At 37.5% G+C, this 26373-nt stretch overlaps 1 protein-coding gene across 3 annotated transcripts in view; it reads right to left on the reverse strand.

Moving 5' to 3' along the window:
- PRKCE (protein kinase C epsilon) overlaps window positions 1–26373 on the reverse strand; it is a 294070-nt gene that overhangs the window by 130309 nt on the left and 137388 nt on the right. Inside the window, exon 1 of one of the 3 annotated variants that reach the window (XM_027801203.1) lies at window positions 14269–14494. The exons of the other annotated variants lie outside the window; for them this stretch is intronic. Coding sequence (XP_027657004.1) covers window positions 14269–14479 — 211 coding nt within the window. The 5' untranslated portion in view covers window positions 14480–14494. Of the gene's footprint in view, window positions 1–14268; window positions 14495–26373 lie in introns of those variants that run through there. 3 annotated transcript variants of the gene reach the window in all.

Genomic DNA, 26373 nt, shown 5'->3' on the forward strand with positions numbered 1-26373 from the left:
TCACTATTTCTCTGGTCACTTAATCCTGTACCCTCTTTACCTGTCCTTTGTGATTCTGACTGACTGCTCATGACCATCTAGCTGTCCTTTGTGTTTGAATGCAAAATGATATAATACTTATAACAAACCTGTCTAATGTATTTTAAAGGCACAACAACACTTTTTTCTATAAAATGTTGTTTTATTTGAAGATCATCATCAACCCAAAACATAATTAAATGTCAAGTGAAAACTATTGACTCTTTCTCACACACCATTTTCATGAACCACAGGGTAATTCTGGCTGGAAGGCATTACTGGAGTCCAGTCTGTGGCCCAAACCCTGCCCCAAGCAGCCCCAGCTAAAGCAGGCTACTCTGGGCCTTGGCCAGTCCAAAATTCAAGTGTATCCAAGGTTCACATCCATTCTCCAACAATTATTCTCCAAGTAGCCTCTGTTGCCTTGCCTAATTTTAGTTACAGAAACTATCAATGACAACACCAGGATGATATCCCCAAAAATCCAAGTTTAGACCCCTTGATCCAATATGATCAGACTATATTTTCTCCTTAATTTAACTACAGGAATTAATTTACTGTCATGTGATCTGTGGCACAAATGTCTATGTGCAAGATAAAGTTTCTTAGTTAATATCTTCTTTTTATATGATGCAAAGATCTTTTAGAGAAATACAAATTAAAAAGCAGAAGGTAGAGCACAGCCAATAAAAAAAAATACAGGGGATATTACATAATAATTAAAGTACTTAACACAAAACGAGTTAATGCAGGAAACAGATGAAAACTCACTACTGCTTAACGCTAGGACTGATACCCAAAGTCTTTTGGTATCACTTAACTTGAGGATGACCACTATGATCATCTAAATACCTGTTTACTTATCACATCAGCATTCTAAAAATTGAGTCATATTTAATAAAATATTATACATGGTCTTTCAAGGGGTATATTACTACGGAGTCTAAATAAAAGTTGGAAACCTATTTATAAAACCTACTCATAACACTGACTTAGCCATGGCTGCCCCCTTCCCCCCCGCATTTTTTTCCATATCTAGAGCTATGAAAATAGCACATACAAAAGCTGGCAAGATTTTAATGTATAATTTACAATGTAGTAGGTAGGTAGGCAAGCAGGCAGATAAATCAATCAACTTTTTAAATTTAGTATGTATGGTTTACTGTGAAAGGAGATATTTTTCGTGAGAGACAGGAGTTCAGGATTTTCTGTTTTATTTTTGGTTATCATATCTTTCCAACAGATCGTGATTCATTCACTAGTCTTCAAGAAAGATCAGTGCACATGAATATTTTTAATCACAGTGCCTGCACAATTTAACACTCATTTGCTACAGTTAAGATTAGATCTCTAATGAAGGCTCAGCACTTCTGCCCATGTAATACATATAAGGATCTGCAGAGAGCCCTATAGTTCAAGCTGGACTCAAGCTCTGCAGAAACCAAGCAGTTAAAGCAGCACACAGTATGGGGACTTCTCCAGAACAGACTGAACTTGTGTTCCTAAATAGAGTTTTCAGCACAGGGATGTGGATGTTTGATGCACTGAAGCAAAATTTTAGAAAGACAGGCTAAATATTTTATTTAATGTACATATGTGGCACATTTTTATGGGCACATATAGGTATGTACACTGTCAAATCTGATGTCTGAAGAGACATACACAGTTCTGCTGTGCCCTCCTTTCCCCGTGAAATTTATAACCACACCTGATTTGTGGAATTTGGAGCACTGCAGAAGAAAGCTAATTTATCAGCACAGAGGCTCTCAAATTTACTAATGTAAATTCTATTTTGCCACTGTGATAGCCCTTTCATTACCATCTTTTACCTATTCTGTCAAATACAGGCATAAATTTTGGGCCTCTCATACAAAACCATGACCAAATATCCTATGAGGCAGCAACAAGTAAAAGTGTTCTGGTTTCCCTGTTGCAGAAAATCTATTCCTCTTAGAGGTTGAGGTTTTTCAAGACTACTTCTGTTCAGTGACGGTCCATGAACTCTGCTTCCAATTGCTGCTGAATTACTAAGTAACTGGAAGTAACATTTAGAAATTTTAAGTGAGAAACTTCTGAGAAAGGGGAATTCCTAGGAAGCATAGCCTCTCTAAAAACTAAAACAGTATGTTAATGTTTAAAATCATTAAAGATAAAGAAACAAGTCAGCTGTTAAAGTAGGAAGACTACAGGAGCTATAAAAATCCTGAGCATTTAAAAATAAGAGGACTCATAATCAATGCAAGCAAACCTTTGAACACGACAGTTCAAACACCCCATCCTTCCAGGCTCCAATCTGAACAAACATTTCAGTCATAAGCATAACGCCCATATATACCCCATAAATTATAAAGGATCCCCGAAAGCTTTAATCTATGATCCAACATATAATCAGAAATTTCAGCACCTAACTTTGCCTTATGACAGTAGGCAGCAACCATGACGTATTTTATCATACCCGTAAATTGCACAATGTGTTTTTTTTCAACTTCTGCTACTTGTTCTAATTACCTAAAAAATTTTATCCTCATACACTCAGTTATGGTCGGTACGGAAAACTATCAGGAGTGTTTTTCCAGAAAAACTATTCAAGCTAACTTTCAATTATCTCATGTCAATTACCATAGTTTTTTTCTTAACCATTTAATAGGCACAACAATGTGATTTCAATGTTTTGTGGTTTTTTTCACCTAGTCATAAATAAGTTTCACCTAGTCATAAATAAACTACCTTGAAAAAATGCTGTAACTTGCATGGAGAGACCACCTGACAAAAATTAAATAGAGAACCACTATATGTAAAAATGTCAAATAAATTTAAAATTAATAGAAGAAGCTTAGTTTACATTTAAGAAATTGTGACATAGACACATGACAATATAAGCTGTTATTAGATGCAGCGTTGTGCTGTCACTTGCTTTAATGGGTCTCCTTTGCTAAGTGAATTGAATACTGAGTCTGATTCTCAAACAGGAACTCCAGAATGAAAAATTACATTACCCTGCTGATAAAGCTCACACCCACAAAACATTAATGAGAATATTATTTGTTTCAGGTGGCTGAACTACCTTTTTTGCTTAGCAGAACTCACTTAAGGATTCTCCAAAGATTTGCTCCTGAACAGCTCTATGACCTAGTTTTAAGAAAATGTAAAAGGATTATATTTTTGGCTCTTTAAATCAAGGTTTTTTGGCATTTACAAACTTTGCTGAATCGTTTTGGCTGTGGTGCCTTTCCTTATCTGCCCAAGCAATACTCAGCAGTATGGAATTTGCTTCCAGTGCACACTGAAAGTGCTAGCACTTTGCAAAACCCATTATTTCTTTAGCGAAACATCTTTCATTGTATTTTACAAAACAATTTTAAAGCCTTTTCAATACAACTACACAATGCCCATCAGCTCAGTAGAAATGTACTCAAATGCATCCAAGAAAACCTCCAGAGAGGTGCGTGGGTCTATCAAAACATGACCTAAAAAACACCGCATGACAGAGCCCTGTTGATTAATACATTAATGTAAGACCTAGTGGGTCAAGCACAAAGGAATGAGCACTGAGAATCAACTACTAAGGCTGTTGTCTAGAGAGGCTGACTTACTGAAGGTTTCAAAATCTGCAAAACCAATTAAAATAATCAGGTTTTATTATTGAATGTACTCTAACTACATTAACAGTATAAGGGAGATGACTGAGCCTCAGAGTTAATGCTCAGTAGAGTTAATTAAATATATAAAAAAAAAGCTAAGCAATTTAATTACACCTTTCAAATCTGCCTGCACACATATACCCCATACTTCAACATTCAAACTTAGTTTCATCCCTACTACTAAAAATATCTTCTATTATAGAGGAGTAAAAGCAAAAAGCTTATTCAGAACAAAAATTATAATTTCAGACAATGCATGGTGTGAAATGACATGTACCTTCCTATGTTAATGAGTATTTCAGTAACAGCATGGCTTACGTAATAATCATGGGGTTTATGGCAGCTGGTTATTTTGACAAGAAATGTGAAAGAGCTGTATGAAAATAGCATGGAAAGGAGGAAAGAAAAGAAATAGGTCTGACATGTAGATACCCTTTTACAAAGCATACCAAGTCTGTCCTTTGTTACTTTAGCTGGTTTTCATATTGAAGGTCCAATTTTGAATCCTATTAATAGATAAAAAAGGATTTTACAGAAAAAAGTATTAAGGAATCCATCTGCAAACAAGTTTATGAAAGTCTCTTTCCCACTGAAATAAAAACTGTTAAATATGGAGTGGGCATTTTCTCACTTTTTTAAAGTAAAGCCTAACTTTTTAATACATTGTAGCAAAATGGGGAAAAGAGAAAAAAAGATTTAATCAGTACAGTTCAATGGTGGTGCTGGAATCTCTAATTTCACTTTTGATTTCAAAATGTAGGAACCAATCCTTTTCTAAAATATCAGAGAAAGAGCTTTATTATTTCTGTTCAACAGGAAAAAAAGATTGAAGCAAGGATACGTAATTTACTGTAAATGCCAGCAGATGAAAAGACACAATTTTCCTGAATGAGGTGTTTTCTTCTAAACGTGCATTTCAAAGTTTAATCTTCGCAAACAGCACAACATGAGTTAACAAACTCAGGCGATCAAAAATAAAACAACTGTGATAGTTTATGTTCAGTTTTTATATAAACCACAGTAGTGCATCTTTCTTAAAATGGTCGTTGATTCTAAACAACAGAACCACACGGTGGCAGAAGAATCAATGTCTTGCTCAGACACGGTATGGCTCTCGGGAAACCCTGGAACCGAACGGGTGTGCAGGGCACAGTACATGATTTGCTGCTAATAACTGATGAAAAACGCATTAGTTCCGTGTAACTCACCCCTCCAGGGCTGATAAAGGTATGTATTTCCCCAGAGCATTCCAGCTACTGCAGACTGAATTGTTACTTTAGAGACTGAAAGTTTTGTATCATTCGAAACTTCAAACCAAGATCAGATTATTTTATATCTAATTGTTAATAAAGTTTCAGGAAAAAAACCCAAACAAACTATCATTGTAATGCCACATTCAGCCTAAAAAATGTGTAAGTACTCCCATTTGAAAGCACAACCAAAAAATTTATCCATATCCAATTACCTGTAATTTCTAAGAGGTTTTTTTATGACTTTCAAACCATATCGCTGGTTACATTAATAAACAGGCGCTCCTGCTACCAGTCTATTTTTACTTTTCTGTGTTTCATACGATAGCAAGACCCTCCCAGAACTGAACTTATTTTGCCGTGTACAAGCCAGGAAAAGCTTGGGCTCCTTACAGTCGCCAGCCAGAGCAGAGCAGGGGCTGAACAAGACCCAGCCAGAATTAGCGCGGCCCCAGCCTGCAAGAGTGGTCCCCGCATGGCTGCTCAAGCATAGGTCAGCATCATGCCAGCTGACACTTGCACCTGAGCCGCAAAATAAACCATTCCCCCTCCTCGACTTGTGCAAAATCCTGGCACAAAAGCTCAAAAATGGTTAACCTGATAACCCAAACCAATGATTCCTGAATGAGCCTGAAAGCTTTACAGCTCACCAAGCTCAAGTGAAACCAGGCAGAAATTGTACTGAAGGAAAGCTCCAGAGAACACCTGCTGCAAAGATTTTTGGTGTGTACATTTATATATATATATAAAATTAATTTTTTCTGTTTTGCAATGAAAACCAAGGAACAAACTGAAGGGATCTTGCAGCCTTTTTACACAGCTCACTAAATTTCCCTCTCCACAGCAATTTATTTTCTGCTTCTCAGTGTTTACTGACAAAACTGAAAATGTCCTCAGCTAGATTGCAGCAAAATAAAAGAATGAATGATGACAGATACAGAATTATGTTTATGATTTCCTGCAGTATTCATAGATATTAGTCAAGTCTGCAGCAAAATGATAATCATCGAAAGATTTTTCAGTTTGCTTGAGTGTTTCTCTATGGAGGCAAAAATGACAGCACGAGGCTCCCCTCTTTACAGCAAATAAAGTGCATTTACACTGGCATTTTATCCCAGATCAAGTGTGCCTTTTTGAAGCAAGTCTCCTGATCATCCTTATCTACCATGCTTTTCTTTGCATTACTGAATGCTCTTCTCAGGACAGCTAAGCCAGGCAAGAGCTAGCCCAAAGTAAAACTTTCAAACCACACATAGTGCGGACACTGGATTGTCAGCACCGAGGCTTTGTCTCACAGGTCTAACGCCATGGCGCTGGATGCTGTGCTACTGCAGACCCCCAGGTTTTGGCACACCTTTCAGGAACTGGAAATAGAAGCCACGGTTGTTGCTATCTAAAATTATTTTAATGCTTTCTCTCCATATATTTCCATGTGTCTATCATGGCACATCTCATTACTTGTAGTACCTTAAAGTGTATTAAAACCAGAAAAAACTTGTTCAAAATATTACTAAATGCTTTTTAAAATAATACCACATACAGTTATTGGAATATCCGCACCAGGTTGGTTACTGGTTTCAGCAAGATTAGTGAAAAAAGTAAAAATAAAACCACAGGGGAAAAAAAAAAATCACTGAAAATCATCCAAGCAATAAAATTTTCCTTTCTTTCCCCAAATCACAGTCACTACACCATACTCAGGACCAAGAAACTACAATGGGAACCTGTAGTAAATACATCAGAGGATATTTGCATCATCAGCATCTGAAAAATTCTCGTATTGGCAAGTGGCAATTAAGCTAGGTTCAGAGATGTGCAGTTAAGCAGAATGTTAACGTTTTTCTTCCTGTGATTTTCTTTCAAGAGAAATGAAATTTGAAAAGAGAAATATGCAACACCTAAAACATAAAATAAACATGACTAAAGGAAAACATTGGTATTAAATAGTTTTTCAGCTCAGCTCAGCAGACATAGTCATAGTGGAACGTATTTGTTATCAACTTCCCACTGTACATAATTAATTTCTGTTTGTTTGTTGTCACTTATAAGAAGGACAAAAGTTTGAATTTGCAGAAGGTTTTTTTTTTTAAATTGATTTTTGTTGCAGTTGCAGCAAAAAGTTTAAATTATAGTTACCCTTATGGAAAATTTCTTCCCTTATACAAAGAAATGTAACACTTAGCTTCTTTTTAGCTTTATTAACTCACACATTGCTATTTGCTTATATGTCTACATTGCATCCAGGACTGAGGTAGCATTGCACCCCAACCCTGCGCGTGCATTCATAATTTAGCCTGGAAAAGACCTAACAGGGTCATCTGGCTGGGAGCCCATTCAAAGCATGGCTCTAACACCAATGTCAGTCAGAGCCCACAGCACTCAGCTGTGAAGGCTCTCTCCATTTCTTGCTTGCAGCCTTATGACATACATCTGAATAATTCATAAGGTCTCTGATTTCTCTAGCCACAGTACTAGAATAACAATAGTACATCGTTTGTAACTTGTGAAATATTTTACTAATGTGTATACACCCCTTTGAAACTAAGATAAAAACATAAAGTATATGAACCGAGGAAAACAAAACTTTAATTTGAAAAAGGTACATGAAGAAGCACATAGATATTCAGGTGTATTCTCTAACTGAAAAAGTTAGGGAAAAAGAAAAGTTATCTTAGATCCAAATTCTATGAAATCACATGGCTAGAAAGCTGGCTGCTGAAGAGCAGCGATCCAAGCAATGCTAACGCTGGTCACAGAGAGCTATTTCCTATTCAAATTATGAGGGGAAGAAAAAAAAATAAATCACTGAGGTTCTTGTTACAAAGTCATTTTAGGCTGTCATAAATCCATGCTGCCAGTGGAAGAAATTATCCTCTCCCTGTCAACTCTCCTAGAGCATCACCTCTTGTTCTCGTGCTGCTGCGTGACAGGTTCGGTCAGGGCACCGACATGCTGAGAAACATCACAAGAAGGTCCGAGGAAAGCACAAACTTGTGCCAGATTACAGCACAAGTTTAAACACAGTCTCATTTCAATTTCCCATAACAACTTCTTCAAATTTGTGCCTTCAAACAGGAAACATAAGGCTGTACATTTGCAAGATTCTCCAAAAGACACTGCCAATATGCCCCTACAAAAAGGCATATTGATGTTGGGCTTCAACCCCCAACATCAAGGACTGTCATATCCATCTATTAATTAGAGATGTAATTACAGGTACATTAGTTTTACACAATGAAATGCTCTTACATTTGCATAGCCGCTTTCATATTGGACTATCACCAGCTGATTTAACATCTGTAACTATGATGTCCCACTGTTCCCTTTCCCTCCAACAAAGCCCTGGAAAAGCAAGATTTCTACTTAAGACTAAAATGTTGTGATGTTTGAGCTAACGGTTGGGTGGCCCTTGCTAAACAGCAGCAGTTCCCAGCTTTGCTTTTCCTACCCTGCAGGGAGAGCAGGAATGCTTTATGTATTTTTTGCTTTCATTTATCCTCCCTAAAGTAGGAAAACCCTGGCTTGTCACCCTCAGGATGGCAAAATGTATTTTCACCCATGCTTTTGAGAAGGTCTGAGCTAAACTCAGAGCTAGATCTTATGAAACCCTATCTGCCAGCATTCAGCTCCAAAGCCAAGAAAACCTGATGTTGCCCTTGAGGCATGCAGTGACAGCTGAAGCACTGCAACCTAAATCCTAAACAAAACCAGGGCCCTTGCTGTATGTGATCACGTCATTTGTATCTGGTGAGATCTGGCTGGACTAGCATCAGAGTACAGGTTTTGAAATTACTTATATAAATAAAAGGAAAGTATCAAACTAGAAACTTCATCTAATAACCAGCCTTATGAAACAGCCCCTTCCTGGCATCAGTGCCCAGGTTGTCAAACTGCTCTTTAATAGCAGTAATGGAGAATTGCTTCAATCTGCTTTTGATGATTCTTCTAAAAGTGTTATTTCAGCAGTCCTGAAAGCCACAACTGTAGCCTTCCTGCCACAGGTAATTTCTGAAACTCACTGATGAAATTTAGAGACAATCTATCCTATAAATTTACAATCAATTAATTTTAACAAAGAAATGACAGTCATATAAAATAATTTTGCTCCAATGCATTCCTTATGGCATTCTGACTCTCAGGGATAGATCCAAATCTTGGCACCAATTTGGAAAAAAAAAGATGCAAAGCAGCAGTTCCCAGAAATCCTTTATTATTTCAGTGGATTCGAACAAGACAAAAAGAAAGCTGGATTTGCTGTGCATTGTTGAATGATCTGTGCTTGCTTAAAGGGACAGAGAGGAAGAAACATTCTAGTTTGTCAAACAATTTCTACCTATAGACTGCACTGATAATTGCCATTCACAAACTTAAGCCTCCTTGTCAAAGTGTTAGAAACAACTTCTGCACCCTGTACTAGGGAACTAGCACAGCTTGCTCATTTGGGCCAGCTCCTTCTGTTTTCCATCTTCCATCCCCTTTTAAAGTTCCCACCCCCCTGCTGCATCACATTCCACACATCTATCCCAAGACACCAGCCAAAACCAGAAGACAGAGTGCCAACACTAAAAGCTTAGATAAAACTGTTGTGCTCTGCTAGCTTCTTCTACAAATGGGGCTTCTGCCTCTCTGAACATTCATGCCCGAATTCCTCCCCTTTTGAGCCACTGATGTGCCACAGCTCTTTTTGTTCTTTCTTTGGTTCCCAACTTCATACCATTTTTTCACACCACTTCTGGTGCACAGAACAGCATCCCAAGCATGGCCCAGATTCTGAGGACTTAAATGCTGTTTAAACCCCTAGGTTACTTGGCTCCCAGAGCTGGGGCACCTCTGAAGGTAGAAATCCAGACAATAGGAAAAACTAGACAAAAGGACATGAATGAAATAAGGCTGCTTGACTTGGATGTTCTCCCCCTCCCTTGTTCAAAAAAATGTTGTATTTCCTATTTATTCCAGGAAACATTTACAAAGCAGAACTGAACTGCTCTGTTTACTGCAGTCCCCTAGTGCTGTTAGACTGCCAATTGTTTGGGGAAACCAATCATGGAAAAGTTTATTACAATATCCTGCAGACATCTCACAGAACATCTCGGCGAACATTATCATTGTTTACTTGCCACACTTGCTATTGCAGGCTGCTACTGAAGGACAGTAATTTTCTTTGTTTTAAAGTGAAGAGACATTTCATTTGGCAATTTCCACCTTTTCTGCCATATGACATACCCTATGCCAAAGCAGAAATACTAAGTATGACAGGAGACTCCAGAGGGAGAGGCATGGTTGGAACCAGGCTACCCCACTTCTCTTGCTCACAAGCAACAGGGGCAGAATTATCAGGAACCAAAAATGATCACTTTGTTGATGTAGTTGCCTTTTTAACACCCCCCCACCCCATCCTGAGTGACACATTCTGATGATACTTTAAAGCATTCTTCCTGAATAGAAGGGATCACCTAGATAGGAAGAGTAAGCTGTGAACACTGTCACTCTGTCACAGATTATTATTTTTTTATATGCTATATCTGAAGTAGTTTGTGGAGAAGCAAATGCCCAGTGTACTGCCAGAGCAGGAATTATGCCTTTGCATTCTAAACACTCCCAGATTCAAGTTTTGGATCAAGGCAGACAGGAGAGGTGCTGCCATAAAATTCTTTTGAAACAAGGTAGCAAGATGACATTAAATTGCTTGCCATGCTATGCTATACAGTAAGGAGAGAGAGAGAAAAAATAAATCACACATTTACCCAAATGAATATATTAATTTCTGAATTAAATCCTTAAAGAAGAGCTATCCAAATATCTCAGTGTTTTCCCTCTCCTTGGTCTATGTTCACCTGTTTGAATTTGGCAGTTCCACTCCCACTCTGTATCTCAAGATTGTCCTTTTCTGCTTGATATTTCTGTGATTGCAATTAAACTGAAGTTTACAACTGTTTTAATGTTGTTTCAATTTAAATTACCCTGATGATGCAAAAGCATCTCTCCTTATATCAGAATTACATCTAACACCAACATAGTTCTCTGAGGTTAGTGAAAATAGCGCCACAAGGCCTTCAACAGAAGTAGCCTAATTTTTTCACTTCTGTTTTAAGGAAATGAGTATTATTTTCATGGGTACTTTGTGAGGGGTGAAAGCAACTCCTGAATAATCAAAGTCCTAAACAGTTGTGCACAGTGACGCCTGTCCCTTTGGCCCAAAGAAGCCTATAATGGATAAAAAGTGACAAAACCATAGAGAGACTAATGAGAACGGTTGGTCCCAAATCCCCTTGTGCCTAACTGCTCTGCCAGGGATTTTTTTTTATTATTATTATTTTTTTTGCTTATGCCCAGACTAACTGTTAACAGAGATAATAGAAAATACAGATTTTTTCCAATATGAATTTGCTTAGGTTCCAGAAGCAGTTACAGCAATTGCAGCTGCTCCTTGTCTTGTCTATGAGTTGGATGAGGTACTCTGTTATTCGTACATGCTCATATAATACCTTGAAATAGCTTTCAAATCACTATCAATACACTAAATAACAGTTCATGAACTCACTTTGTATCATGACAAAGAATAGAGGTCAACTCCATTCAACAAACACACATACAGAACAGCCTACATTATACATTTCAATTATTCATCCACAGCCTGCTGATCTAATGGAATAGTTCTGCAAAGCAAACACAGGCTAAATGTTTGCACGTGCTCACTCTCGTTTTTAACCAGTAAAGGACAGGAATTGGAATTAATTTCTAAAAAAAAGAAAAAAGATGTATTGACTCTGCAAGGTATTATTGGATCTTTTATGTCTTGTGTCTTAGACTGATTAACACGCACAGAGCTCTGTACTACTGTAACTAGACAATCTTGTTCTTAAGAGTTCATTGAAAGCTCATTCAGAAATCTTTCAAAGATATGAGGAGGGTGAGGACTATTATGGTTAGATGAATTATTAATTCCAAGAAGCAAAGATCCATTACAAGTACCATTCCTCCTCCTCTTCCCATAGCTCATATTCACAAAACCCCAACTTCCTCTTCCAGTGTTTCTCAGTCTGTTCTACGTCCTACTTTATTTGAGAGCCACATTACACTCACACACAGAGGTATCACTGCCAAAACCTGTTTATTATCAGTATTGGTATTCCTTACTTATCTGTATTTTAAGAGAGCTTATGGGCTCAGGTTTCATGAGGACTCCCAGAAGAGCTATCAAACCAACTTCACCTGCTCACACCTGGCAAGAAAATTATGCTCACTTCAGGCAGATTCCAACTCAGCCACGGGACATACCTGCAGCACCTCCAGGAGCCACGGGACATACCTGCAGCACCTCCAGGAGGACCTCATCGCACTCTGCACACCCATGTACCAGGCACACAATCTAAGGAAGGCCCGAGATTTGCCAAGGCTTTTACATGCTTAAACCATTTTGTTTTCAATGGTCTTTGGGTTCCAGAATGCCCTCCGATATTAAATCAAAGTGGTTCAGGTGAGCAGCTGCTCTGTGTGTGGCAGCAGGCAGTCACAGGAGCTGTGCCACACTGCTCATGCCAGAGTCACCATGAATCACTGTGCTCCCATGGTGACATGGACCTACCACTGCTGCCCAGCCCTGCCACAACAGTACCACAAAATAAGCTGACAAGCAAACTAGCATCTTATAGTCAGAACAAACAAAGTCTAATTCTTTCTTTAGGTAGGAAAGGAATTGTTCTGAGATCCTTCCCACAATGTAGGAGCAGAATTAAAGCAGCAAAATAAAAAGGAAGGATGGCCTAATGGTTATCAACCTAACTGGAAAAGGAGGACATAGTAGAAACAAGGATTTTTCTTAACAATTTATAAGGATCTACATTTGTCACTATCTTCCAATTAAGTTATTGGTAATAATAATTTGCACTTCTGTAGCATTTACAGTCTATGAAAGTAGTAAGTATTAGGCTCTTTTTGCTAGTGGATAACTTAAGGCTAACTGTAGCTGGAAACACAGCCAGACAGTAAGAGAATCAGACTCTCAGGCACTAGCCTTTCAAGTAGATTTCAGATTACTAATAGGCACAGGGATTGCCACTAAGTGATATTTAGTTGCTTTGTTCTTGGTTTTCCATAAAGATGACTATCTGCTAGTCTACACAATCTTATATATAAACATACATTTATTAAGTTTGCATATAATGACTGCTGTTCATCTATTTAAAAGCTATGCTGTCACCAGCTATTTAATTTGCTCCAAACTACGCTCTCAATAGCAAGCACGGTGACCATAGATTAGACAAATAATGAAAAAACCAGTCTCTGTTTCCCCCTTTTTAAAAATGTTATCTCAGAGTTGCAACCACCATCTGACTGGCTTGGCCTTGACCAGCAGTGGTCTTGGCTGGCATTGGCTCTGTTGGACATGGGGGAAGCTTCTAGCAGCCTCTCACAGAAAACACCCCTGTAGCCCCCCTGCTACCAAGTCTTGCCATGCAAACCCAATACAAAGCTTTAATTACACATCAGATCTCTTGCCAGATCCTGCATGTAATTATACTACCAAGCAAATCCTTGTTGCTGCAGACACAATCACTAAAACTTTGGACAAATGCTTCTAAATAACATAGCTGTGAAAATGTCTGCACCAAGGCACATGTTTATGTTATACTTCCACCAGTTTCGAGTCTTGTACAGAAATTAAGCTTTGTCTTAAAAAAATAAATCCCTTAAATTGTATTACACATACAAAAAGTGAAGTTCTTCATGTGTGGGCTGCTCTCTTTGAACACTCTCTCACATAAACCACTGCACAATTCTCCTAAAACCAGACACTTATCTCAAGAATAATAGATGTGCCAAATTAGTTTGTATGACTGTGAGCAAAAGCATTTTAAAATAAATGGTATTATTTGCTTAACTGCCAGAACTATATTTTTTGTTATGATAATCATTCAATATTCCACTTTCGGCTTCCCAATTCATAGTTCACCAATATCTTGGGTTTAATCAGAAGCATCTATGGTATTATTGTGTCATTAATAATTCTACTAAAAGCACCAAAACCTAGTTCACATAAACTTAATTTACTAAACTCATTTATACTGCCAAGGCAGTCAGAGGTCCAGACAAACAAAGCGAAATACTCTATGGCAGGTCATTAATTTTAAAATACTGTCAAACCATCCTCAGTCTAGCTTTCATTATTAATTTGCAACCAACTGTTCCCTCACTCAGCTGTAATCTTTCATGGAGGGCTGTTTTTTAAACAGAATACGGAGCACTAACACAGAAAAGTAACGGGAGCTTTCTTTAAGGCGTCATCTTTTTAAAATTTCCTCACATCCCACACTCTGAAAACTCATCCACGCAACAGATAACTTTAAGCTTTTTCTTACCCCTCAGCGGTAAACAACCTTGCCGGTCAAAAAAGGGAGATCCACAGCTCACTACGAATGCAGAGGAGCGATGGGGGAGATCCTCTGCTCTCTCCTGCTTCCTTGGGTGGGAAAGGAAATTGCTTGTGATTTCTCTGGCAGACAGGAGCCAGCAGAGACAAGAAACTGAAAAACCTGGCTTGTCTTCCCCCCTGCCTGCAGTGCCCCGCATCAAAGAATGCTGGTGGGGTGAGCTGCTGAGGCAGCTGCTCCCCAGGTCCCCTCAAACAAAACATGGTGCCCACAGAGAACTGCCTGGTCAGACAGGTCAGACAAAGCCAACAGTCTGCTCTGCCCTGGGTTGTCCTGTACGGCAGGGGCATCCATCCTTTCCCTCCCTTTCTCTCAAACTCAGAAGACCTGACAACTCTGTCAAGCACATTTGAGAATATCAGCAACACCTACATTTTGGTCAAAGATGCCATATACCATGATGTGAAATTATATATTATTTCCAGCAAGACCTGTACGTTGGTACATTACCATCTACTGTTGAAGTTTTACAATCTCTACTACCGGTCTCTACATGTTGTGCTTTTGATACCACAGTGTTGCAAAAGAGGTGCTGGGTCCCCTATATGAAACATACACATCGATACTTTATTAAAAAATTCTTTAGGTAAATACTCTCTTGGATACTCAATTTGACATAAATAGTAATTTTACTTTCACCAGCTTTTAGAATGTCTTTTTTTAATATCTTTAAAGGTATTATAAAAGGTATTACAAAATACGTTTCATAGAACAGAAGATACTCACTTCTGGCAAAAGCAGAAACATGAAGATTTCACCTTGATATTGAACAAAGATCTGATAAACTACTCGGGCCTTCTGAAAAACAAAAAGTTTTGCCTCTTCCAGAGAAAAAAACATAAGAGAACTTCCAGGGTTAAATCTATTAACCAATCTATTTAGTACACAAACATGATGCAATTGGATATAGAGCTAGAGCTAACAATTGGATGTATCACAGGTAATAGAGCACATGTGTGCGTGTACATATATACATGCTCACATACACAGCACCAGCACGCCAGAAATACATAGGGTTTTATTCCTCTGTCTTTCCTCCTCCATCCCAAGTCTGCTAGAACAATACGAAAGAAGTATTAGCAAGGTTCCACAAATGCAAAACCCCAAACATAACTATGTAAGCCTAAACCAATTATCTGCATACTCATTGCATAATGATTACATTTAGCATATGCAATACAAAAAATCTCATGCAGTGACCTTCAAGACGCTCACAAAACAACAAGGCATTCTTGATACTGCTTATTTTTCAGAGTATAAGGTTTTCTCCAATGTCTATAAGGACTGCATGCCCAGCATGTTAATTCCTCTATGTTTTATAATTATGCTGCCAATTAATGCCATTTAAAGAGCAAATATCATGAGAAAAATATACAAAATAAGATTACCCACAGAGAAACAGTTACACTATTTGACAGTTTTTTAATTCTACCCTTTTCTTCTTCTTCAGCAGAACATTAGCCAGTAAAAGTCCGTATTAATAATAAGGAAGAACCACAATGTTGTTTGTACAAGTATGAGAAGAATTTGAAATGCAGACTGGATTGGATAAGGGTAGCTCTAGATAATCTGGAAGTGTTCAGAAGCTAGTAGGTTCCAAACAGTGCTTAAGAGTGATTTTAACGGAAGGTATTTAAACAATTGTGGCCTGAACACCTAAAAATCCCTGCCAGTTCTTAATGCAATGAAACACATCTCTCTTTATAGGAGGAGGGGAGGTAAATTACACAAACACGCAGAAGTTAGCAGTCCTACCAGTTTAAAACTTTTTTTTTTTCTTTTTAAAGGGCAGGGGACTTTTGGAGATGAGTATCTCTACCCATATTTGGGCTTAATTCTTGTTATTTATGTTCTGACCATCTGGTCTATTTGACCAAATCTGGAAAAAACTGCCTTAAGAACATACATGGAGAAAAGATGCATAATTAAAACAGGTAAGCTGTATTTCTTATGTTTGCAAATTACAGAGAGGGAAATTTTACTACTAGTGGCAGTGGCAAATAATCAGAACTGTCTGCATGGGGTTTTCCCACAGTTAGATAACATTTCCCCTTCTCTCCATTCCAGCCAGAAATATATATATGAGTGATCCTGTCCCTGTGCTAGGGCAGATGCTCAGTCCATCTAGCTTCAGCTATCTCCACCTCCTCTTTTATCAGCTTTTTATCAGCACCAGGACCTAAGATTATACAAAAGGATTTCACAATGCATGATGGTATTCTTTTAATATTTTCAGGTAGACAAGAAAATTGACCCAAACTTGCAGTCTTTTCCATCACGGTAATTTTGCCTTGGACTCTGGGATTTGGCCAGACTGCCAGGATCTGATTTCGTTAAGCTTGAATAGTCATGCAAAACCTAGTTTATGACTATGTGGTAAATTGCTTGCTTTATTTGCATATTAATAAGCAGATCATAGCTAGAGGAGGTTAAAGATGTCATTACAGACAAACCAGGGTTTATTAAACATAAAAAATACCAGACAAAGCTTCCTACCCCATTCTCTTTTTCCCCCAAAACTACTTACCTAGCCTACTTAAATTCATCATAAACCCACATTTAAATTTCTAGAATACTCCAAGAAAGAATAAAGACTTTCAGATGTTTCTCTCTGAATATATTTTAACCTGGTCTTTTTGTTTATTGTATTGCAAATCATAAAACCTGCATAGACAGTAACCCAAGCTACAACCATTGAGCACACACCCCCTTCTAATCATCACCCTGCCTTCACACAAACCTTACAGGCAGTAACAGCCCCACCACAGCTACCTGCGTGCTCCTTGATGTTACACAAAGCCAGCTGCGAACATTACCCAGAACACACTAAGGTGACACAACTGATGCACTGTGTCAGCTTACTGCTAACCAGGCATTTCAATTTCTTTCATAGATTGGCACACTTACTAACATCTCTCTTTGAAATAAAAGCTTTAAGTAAAGGTTGATAGAAGAGAAATAGTTGTGCCTTGTTTTAACTAATATTATTGCTGGAAATATTTCATTTTATTTTTAAACTGATGTTAATAACACATTGAATGTTTCAGATGAGTGAAAAGATAAGAAGCATTGCCATGCTGACAGACTGGAAACGGCAGATGATGACAAAGCAAATACCCCAAGGAACACAGGAAAAATTTACCAGCTCTTCTATGAAAGTTAAGCTTCAACCACAGCCACAGACCTACTGTTTTGCCCCAACTCTGGGGACATTAAATTCTGTTCTGCCTCTCACATCCCTTAATTAAGCAGTAAAGCAATTCTCTGACCTAACACCTTTGCAACTGTTATTTAAGGATATCAATGCAGAAATGGATTTTTCCTGCTCAAAAAGTGATAGTATTTCTTTGCTTTATATCCTCTTCAGTGCAAATGCTATCTTTTTGGCTTTCTGGTTTTCTCTTTTCATCATTCTGATGCAATGGAGTCCGTGCTTCTTAGAAACGCTCCACGATATACGGAATAAGCCCGAGTAACAACTGGTGTAAATTTAGTACTACACCAAGTATGAGGTGATCCCAAAGCATTCAAACATTTATCCATCTCTGTACTGATAAACAAGTAAAAGTCAATGGTAAATCTGCTTGAGTATTCAGTGACATGGACACAGGACTTCCAGTGAGTTTATCTGCCAACTTCCCAGAAAGAAAGGAGATACATTGATATTATAATAAAGTAAGGCAAGCACTGCATCATATCCACATAGAGAGAGATCTTACCCAAATAAATAACACCTATAACCAGACTTACATATAGAGTCCCAGAAGGGAACCAAGACCTCAAGCGTAACAGCGTCCATTATATCAAATTTACTGGGACATAATTTTATTTTTGAGACAATTATGTGACACTATAAAAGCATTGTTCTCTTAGTCAAAATAGTTGACAGTTAAAATAATCTCAAAGAAAGATACACTTTGGCTTTTCTGATTATTTCTTACACTTTAAATGAGAAGACGAAGCTTCCTGCTATTTTTCTAAAAAAAGTCTTCTATGATTTTTATTTTTAATTTTTTTTTTATGCCACTTACTTTAAAAACTGTAGAATGATGAAGAATTAGCTAGAAGGAAAACTTCATGAGTCCCACTGAAGCAGTTTATTCTGGAACACCATTTATAGAAATGCCATTTTGTCATTTTTACCCTGAACAGAAACTGTATGTGATATTTCCACCCTTATACAACTGAACTCATTATACTGTTTCCATAACAACAAACAGCAGTACATGAAATTAGATCCCAATAAGATTCTGAGAAAATTAAGTTACAGCCTGCTAATGTGTCTCTTAGAGACTCATACAGTGAATGAAAAACCAAATCTGCAAAGCTGGCAATGTGGGTACCTAATAATAGCGGTACAAGAGGTTAATATCTCATGAAGGGAATCAGGGAAAAATTGCCTTAGCCTATACCCACTAGGTAAGAAAAATTTCTGTTTGCCACAGAGGCTGTACAGATGGACACATTTAACTCAGTGTTTTATCCCAGAGTTGCCCAAATAGCTGCTTCAGCAAAAAAAGAGTAACCGCACCATGGGGTAGATTGTCAGACAATAGCTTGTCAGTTGGAAAGTTTCTTCCTAACTCTTAAGGACTCCTACAGTCCTTCCTTTCTGTTCCAGATTAATACACACAACTGAAGTCTTTAAACTTTTATAGTTGTCTATAGCTGAAGACTATATACAACTAATTTCTTTCAGACGCTGCTTTGATTTTGTAAAACAAAACTAAAAGCAGTGAAATGAGTCCATGACTGACCTGTTCTCAAAGGAACTTGGTGTTAACACAGCACCTAATGAACTCCAGTGCTAAACTCTGTTGCTGCTCTAATTCAAATAATTTTAACCTCGCAGTGACCTGTAACACCATTGCCCTACACACAATATAGCCAGGTGTAAAGTCTGTTCCAAACTAGTAGTTAAGGGAAGAGACTTCTTTCCTCACTAGAGCCTGGTTTTGTAACTGTTTGATGATGACAGATAAAAGCACATCTAACAATTTTAATGGAATTTAATAAAATATTGCTACAAACTCATAAGACAGTCACAACCCTAGATATGCTACTTCTTCCTCTTCTCCCCCATCCTTCAACTTCCAATGGCAAGCAGCTGTACAGCGTTCCTCTGACTCAGAGGAATGGAGAAAAGAATGATGGAGGTGCCTAATCTCAATAAAAGGCATCATTCTTCAGAACCACTGATTTGCTTCTGGTACAAAGCACATACAACTTTTAATACAGGAAGCAACACCTTGCATGACTGTAGTGGTTTAACCCCAGCTGGTAACTGAGTACCACGCAGCTGCCTGCTTACTCCCTCACCCAGAGGGATGGGAAGGACAATTGGAATGGAACGCAAAACTTGATGGTTGAGATAAAAACAATTTAATAATTGAAACAGAATAAAAATGAATGAACAACAGTAAAAATGATGACAATAACAGTTATAATGAAAAGGGGGAGGAAAAGAATAAAATCCAGAGGAAAAGGAAGAAACACCTGTTGACCGATGCCCAGCCAGTCCCTGAGCAATGGTTGGCCTGCCTCAGCTAACCCCCCCCTGGGATATATACCAGGTATGACATCCCATGGTATGGAACACCCCTTTGGCCAGTTCGGGTCAGCTGACCTGGCTGTATCCCCTCCCAATTCCTTGTGCCCCTCCAGCCTTTCCACTAACAAGGCCTGAGGAAATGAAAGGTCTCACATCAAAGCCGAAACACAGCATCGCACTAGCTCCTAAGAAGATAATTCTATTCCAGCTGAAACCAGGACAATTACATACCTATCTACAGGCCACTAGTACGTGAGGATGGCAAAAAAGGAAAAATTCAAAACCTGACTCTATCATAGCCCAGTGGAGCGCTTTGTTTCAGATACCTAAGACATCAAATTTTCAACATTTGAAGGATGTAAACTGGTTTCCTAGAGAAAAAAAATATCTGAAGCTTAAGCTAGATAGTAAGATTTTTGCGGGCAAAGTCTCTTCAGGAGATTTTAATCACCATTCATAATGCTTTTTTACACAGCCATAATAAATAGTGACAATGCAGCAGAGGAGTAAATGGATATCCTGGGGAGAGACCAGCACTCAGAATATTTGTCTGCAGGGGACACACAACTAGCCAAATTCAAGGACTGAAATCCAGGCATTCTGCCATAACTCACATGGCCTGAAGACCTAACAAAAGCATAAATAAATAAATAAAATTAACTGAAATAAAGGACACTGTCAAGGCCAGAAAGTCTAAAATTAGCAACAGTAGCCATGTTTAGGTTTGCATTACACAAGTAATTGCCAGGCACGGTCTCTTGTGCTGGTCAGGTTACATATCAAAGCAGATGAATCCTCATTACTATACAGAGACAAACCATTACTGTCTTTCAGCACCTGCTTTCTTCTCCGATTTGAATGAACAAGAAGGCAACAAGGGCAGACCGTTCATGCTTCTGTCACAACGTTATTCCCACTTCAAACCAGATGATGTAGCGCCGCACTAAAGGGACACCTTATTAGAAGATATGCCAGACATCTTTGTGGGACACTGAACTGCCATAGCACTAAAATCTTCATCTACACCCTATTGCAAAAAAGTTCTTCAAAGCATAACAATCCAAAAGTTTAGGAACAGAAACCAGATTTCAAATATATACTTTACTTATTAAAAATCTGATGCATTAGTTTTCTTGCAAGAACCAAATTCCATTGTAAAGTTTCCATCATCTTACTGTGTGTTGCTCCTGAACATCAAAAGGACTAATCCATCAAGTATTTGCTCTAGTCAAAAATAATCCTACTGCCCTAGTAATGTTCACAAAAATAGAGGCCTGGTCTACCAAAAATTTTTGAAAGCATATAAATTTGAAATACAGTTCCCTCAGTGAAGGATCTGATAATCTGCAAGAACAAATATGTAGAAATGATCCATGCTCTGAACCTGTTGTGATGACCACAAATGTGTATTTTTCCTTAGTCCTCACAGGAATAGCAATCACAATATAGAGTAGTATATAATATGCATTCACACCAAAATGCCTTTTATGAGTTTACCTATCCTGAATAGATTTCAGTAGAACAGCTTACGTGTAGGTATGTAAGTACAGAGCATAACAAAAGTGGTTTTCTTTTAGGCTGAAAGCCATCTTCTGGGATAACTCACTCCATGATGAGCCCAGGATATCTAGTCAGTGCATGTGAAGGACAAAGAACTTCCAGCATTCACATTTGAATCACTTTTCATGGTATTAGGAAATGCTGTCAGTCACCCATATCTGGATGGAAGTGTGAATTATGAGCATTTTCCAAAAAATTCATCTTTCAAGTACTAAATACAGAGTAGGGTTAGCTTCTAATTTCAATAACCCAAATGCAAATTTCAGCCTTTTGAAAACAAAGACAGCAAGGTATCCTTTGGTGAACAAGACTGACATCGAACGAGAAATATTCATCAGCAGCACATCAAAAACCTAAGTGCTTGTGGTCCAAACAGCTTTCTGTACAAGAACAGAGTGGGTCACTGCGACGGATACACTCCTGTCACTTAGGCATGTGCACCAGTCAAGCTGGGTAGGACAAGGCGGAGCACTTAAGTGATACTACTTTTGATGTAACCTTACTCATTTTACAAAAAATTGTTTCTTCAGTCTAGTGAATAAGACAGGAGAAAGAGTAGCTGTTACTCAGTAGAAAACCATATAGGCATGTGATTGCCTCATTGGTTCTTCAATAATACAAGGTTCCATTAAAAAAAAAATAGTTTCTACTCCTTGTAAAATAGATAACCCTCCCCAACTGATTAGATATGAAGCCCAAAGGTCTCTTCAGATAGAAAAACAACAGATTGTTGTAAAAATAAAAAACACCACACAACAAAGTGAACCAAACATCACCCCCTCTCCACCGTCCTCACTTGTCTTACTGCTTTAAGCGTCAAGTCCCAGCAGTGACAACTTCATTATGATTTCAAATACTTTCTAATCTATGATCACTGATACAAACAGCAGGCATATTCTTGGATAAAATGCTGGCAACTTGAGTAAAGTCAAGATCTGTAAATATCAGCACTGTTACCATTCCTCCTGTAGGATTTCCAAAAATAGGCCACTTGCTTATTGAACAAAAAGTGGCAAATAGCTTGATAAGTTTTCCAAATCTTAAAACAATTACAGATAATGAAGCTGAAGTTTTGATTTTTGTATGGTGGTTTCAAACATAAAAATAAACAGTGTCACTACTTAATTAAGGTTACTTTAGTCCTGTGGAACCTTTGAGAAAAAGCAGTACCTAAACAAATAAAAAAACCCACAACTAACCTACAAAGTAAAAACAAAAGAATAAAAAGGCCAAAGCACATTAAGTTTTTCTTTACATCCCCCAAAACTACCACTGGTACTCTTATACTGTGGAAGTAATACTAAATCTCTAAAGGTTATTAACTTGACTTTCTGTTCCTAATAACCTTAATCTCAGAAAACACACTACAACTTCCACTTGCCTGAAGCACCCATAATTACACTGAAAAGAGAAATAAACTTTATTAACAAACTGCATATTGTACTATGAGTGGCACTGACTTTCTCTACCTCTTCTTTGGTAAGACCCAGAATTTGCTGATGGGAAAGATGGATGTTTTATTTTTAAAGTTTTATTGAATATAGAAAGTATTAATACTTAAAACTTAACCTGCCTTTTCATAAGTGCAGTAAAGACACCCAGTGCTGCTACCACTTTTACACATTTTTGGACTTAATTATGTGCCATCAATATTAATGTCATTTGCTAAGAATCATCTTTCCAGTAGTTTCCTGTGCTGCTACACTAAAAATGATTAAGTCTAGCAAAGAAGCTGTAGAATAGGTAATATTAATACTGCATTCATCTTGAAAGCTACACATCAGCAAGCTGGAAAAATAATAAATGCCAATAGAAAAGGTACTGCTAGATAATAATTTTTTATGGCAAGAAATCAAAATCCTATGCAGAAGGGCATTAACAGTCAATGAATTACTTACAAGACTTTTGAGAGCAATCCAAATACCAACAGTTAAAATTAATTCAAATCCAGTGAGAATGTTGATGAAGTAAATTACAACTCCACAAATTTTACCAGCAGGAAGAGCAAGAATAAGAGTAGCATAACCTCACCGTCTATTTTAATGTACGTTTTTTTAATCTGTTTTCTTTAATTCATAGAATGTAAAGAATATAGGACCTTTGTTTAAACAAACAGCTTTTCTCGTCAAGCACAGAGTTGTTTTGATTCTCAGAAAAAGATTTATTGAGCTCTATCTGAGAGAGCAGAAAGAAATAAATTCATAACTTTCAGTAATTTTGAAGCCAAGTCTTCTCCCTTATGGCTTTTTTAACAGCAGTGCAGAAATTAATGCTGGTTTAGTGAGGTTAAAACAAAAGCAAAAAATATGCTTTTGGAGAATTAAACCTAAAATATATGCATGCAAGCTGGTACGCATCGATAAAGTTTCCTGCAATTTTAATGAATCTGGAATTCAAAACCCATAAAATTAAAAATAAGATACTTTTAATTTTTGCTCCAGAGCAACCATATAAAAACCAGTTAGACTGATTCTAAGAACTGTAGAAAACAATAAAGAAGAACCTCATTCATCTTCAATAACAATTTTGGTCATGGGTTCAACTGAATCTCAAATCAATCCCTGTTCCCTGCAGTACTCATTTAGAAATGATAAAGTACTTAAATAACAGGGCACAGAAGAAGTTTGCTATAAAAACTGCCTATAGTAAAACAGATTTGAAAAGATCTATTAGCTGTAAATATAAATGCTGAATATGTAATTTAATGCAAGTAGTATTGTGTACTAAGATAAATAATTCACTGTTTCCTGGGCTGTCTCCTCAAAATGTATTTGCAACTGAACGACAGAAATTAGCAGCTCTTCAGAACCACCACAGCTTTAATGGTATCTTTGAGAGGATATCTTGTGCTAGACGACGAACACGATAATTCCTACAGGCATGGAAGAAGAAAGCTCCCTGATCCTTTTTGCATTTACTTTTTGTTTTCCTAGTGCATTATGTGCTAGTGAACACGGTAAGAGGGCAAGCCTCGTATGCATTTGGCATAACTCCTCCAAGTTCTCAGGCTTGGACTTTACAAAATGCTGGTTTTTACACTGAAATCTATGGGTCTGTATGCAATTTCTAGATATGACAATATTTTTCCTGTGACCAAATACTCTGCTGATTATCAGCCATATTGGCTATGATTTCTGGTGACTATCAAAAGTGGTTGCTTCTTAGTTTTACTGGAGTGCTCTCAAACTTTTCTCAGGAAAAGTTTACAGAAATATATTCCCTAATGGCCATTACATATGCTTCTGCTATACTCTTCAATCATTATATTTCTATGATAACTAATGATAATTTTCTGATGTATAGAAGTCTATCAAAGACTTCGCTGTCCTCATTCCAGGACTATTATGCATGTGAAATAGTTATAGTAACACATCTATCAACAGAAATAAAACATATTAAAAACTAACTTGTCTAACAATATTTTAATACTTCTAACACTGCTGCTCTATCCCTTTCTTCACATAATTTCATATTTGCTCATTATGCACTGCAACATAGTTGGTCATGGAGCACCACCTCACGTGGGTGAAAGCCTGGCGTGCTAATCCAGGCCGACAGCCTGCTTGTATTTGATAGCTGAAGTAGGGCTATTTTGCTCCTTTCCCTCCCCAAATCCAAGGCAGAGGAATAAGGAACAGGTAAGGGAAGATCTTCCCCCAGTCATTTCATCTTTCGTGGAAAGACTACTAAAAATATTCATTATGCTTAAAATACATAAGGACTTCCTAAAGCTAGAGAAAAGCCAAACCTCACACTTCCATGAAACAAACTTCCACTTACCAGGAACACCAGTTGATGAAGTTTTAAGATTTCGAGGTCAGATAGAACTTTAAGGGTGGAAATGAAAGTCCTGTGGATTTGCAAACATGACTAAGCAGATATGGTCCATAAATCATCTCTCCTAAACCCTAGTTACCTGAACTATTTCTCAAAGTAGGACCTACAAGCAAGTTAATTCAAATTACATTTAACTGAAATGAAGGAAGCAATTCACACCTCATAGCTATTGTTTCAGGCCCTCTTGTAAACTCAGGAAACAATTTCAACACTTCTGAAGCTCTTTCCATGTTTGGAATGTTTTCTTTGCAACTATTTGAAAGGCCTCAAAAACCTGTAATACAAATGTGAACATGAATTGTGCTTTATCTAGACATTCAAGTGTTCTGCATATTTGACCTCTGTAAATGTGACTATCATACAAATAAACACTATGTTTCCACAAACTTCTTGCTATTTTTTACTCGAGGTCCTCAAACTTCTTACCATTCTAAAGAAAAACACCTCCTATATTACTTCTGTGTAAATCAAAAGACAAAACAAAACCAACCCCAACTACCTAATTTTCCATCACCTACTTTTTTTCCCCTTCAGTATCTAGAATGTTGCTCTTAACTTCTTTTACTGCTAAACACAGAACAGAATTTCACTTCATGTTTCGAGTTTTACCATGAGTCTTTCTAGTTATCTTACGACACATGTTCCTTGTTTTTTGGTCTTTCCCAACACATTATTTGCCACCACACACATTCAGGAAGAGCAGAGAAGAATACTCATTTCCAACAGTACAATCAAGCATAATTTAAATGATATGAAGAAACATTTGGAATATTTTTTTGCATGGAATTGTATATCATTACTATGGCAATTTAAATCATGCATAGGAAGTACACATCTTATATTTCCAGAAATTCATTATATTCTTCAGCAGTCAGCTCTATTAGACTAATGTAATAACACTGCTAGCCACCACACATAAGTCATAAGTAGTACAATTGGATTTCTCTGCTTATTGTGTTTTCAATTTGAATAATAGCTATATTATTCAATTGCAAATATCTTTTTTGTCTAAATACTCTTGTTATATTTAGTTGGAGCTGGGACAGCATCATCAAACAGTAAGGAGAAATTAAATAGCCTGTTTC

This window comes from Falco cherrug, chromosome 13 (assembly GCF_023634085.1).
Source record: "Falco cherrug isolate bFalChe1 chromosome 13, bFalChe1.pri, whole genome shotgun sequence".
Taxonomy (NCBI): Eukaryota; Metazoa; Chordata; class Aves; order Falconiformes; family Falconidae; genus Falco; species Falco cherrug.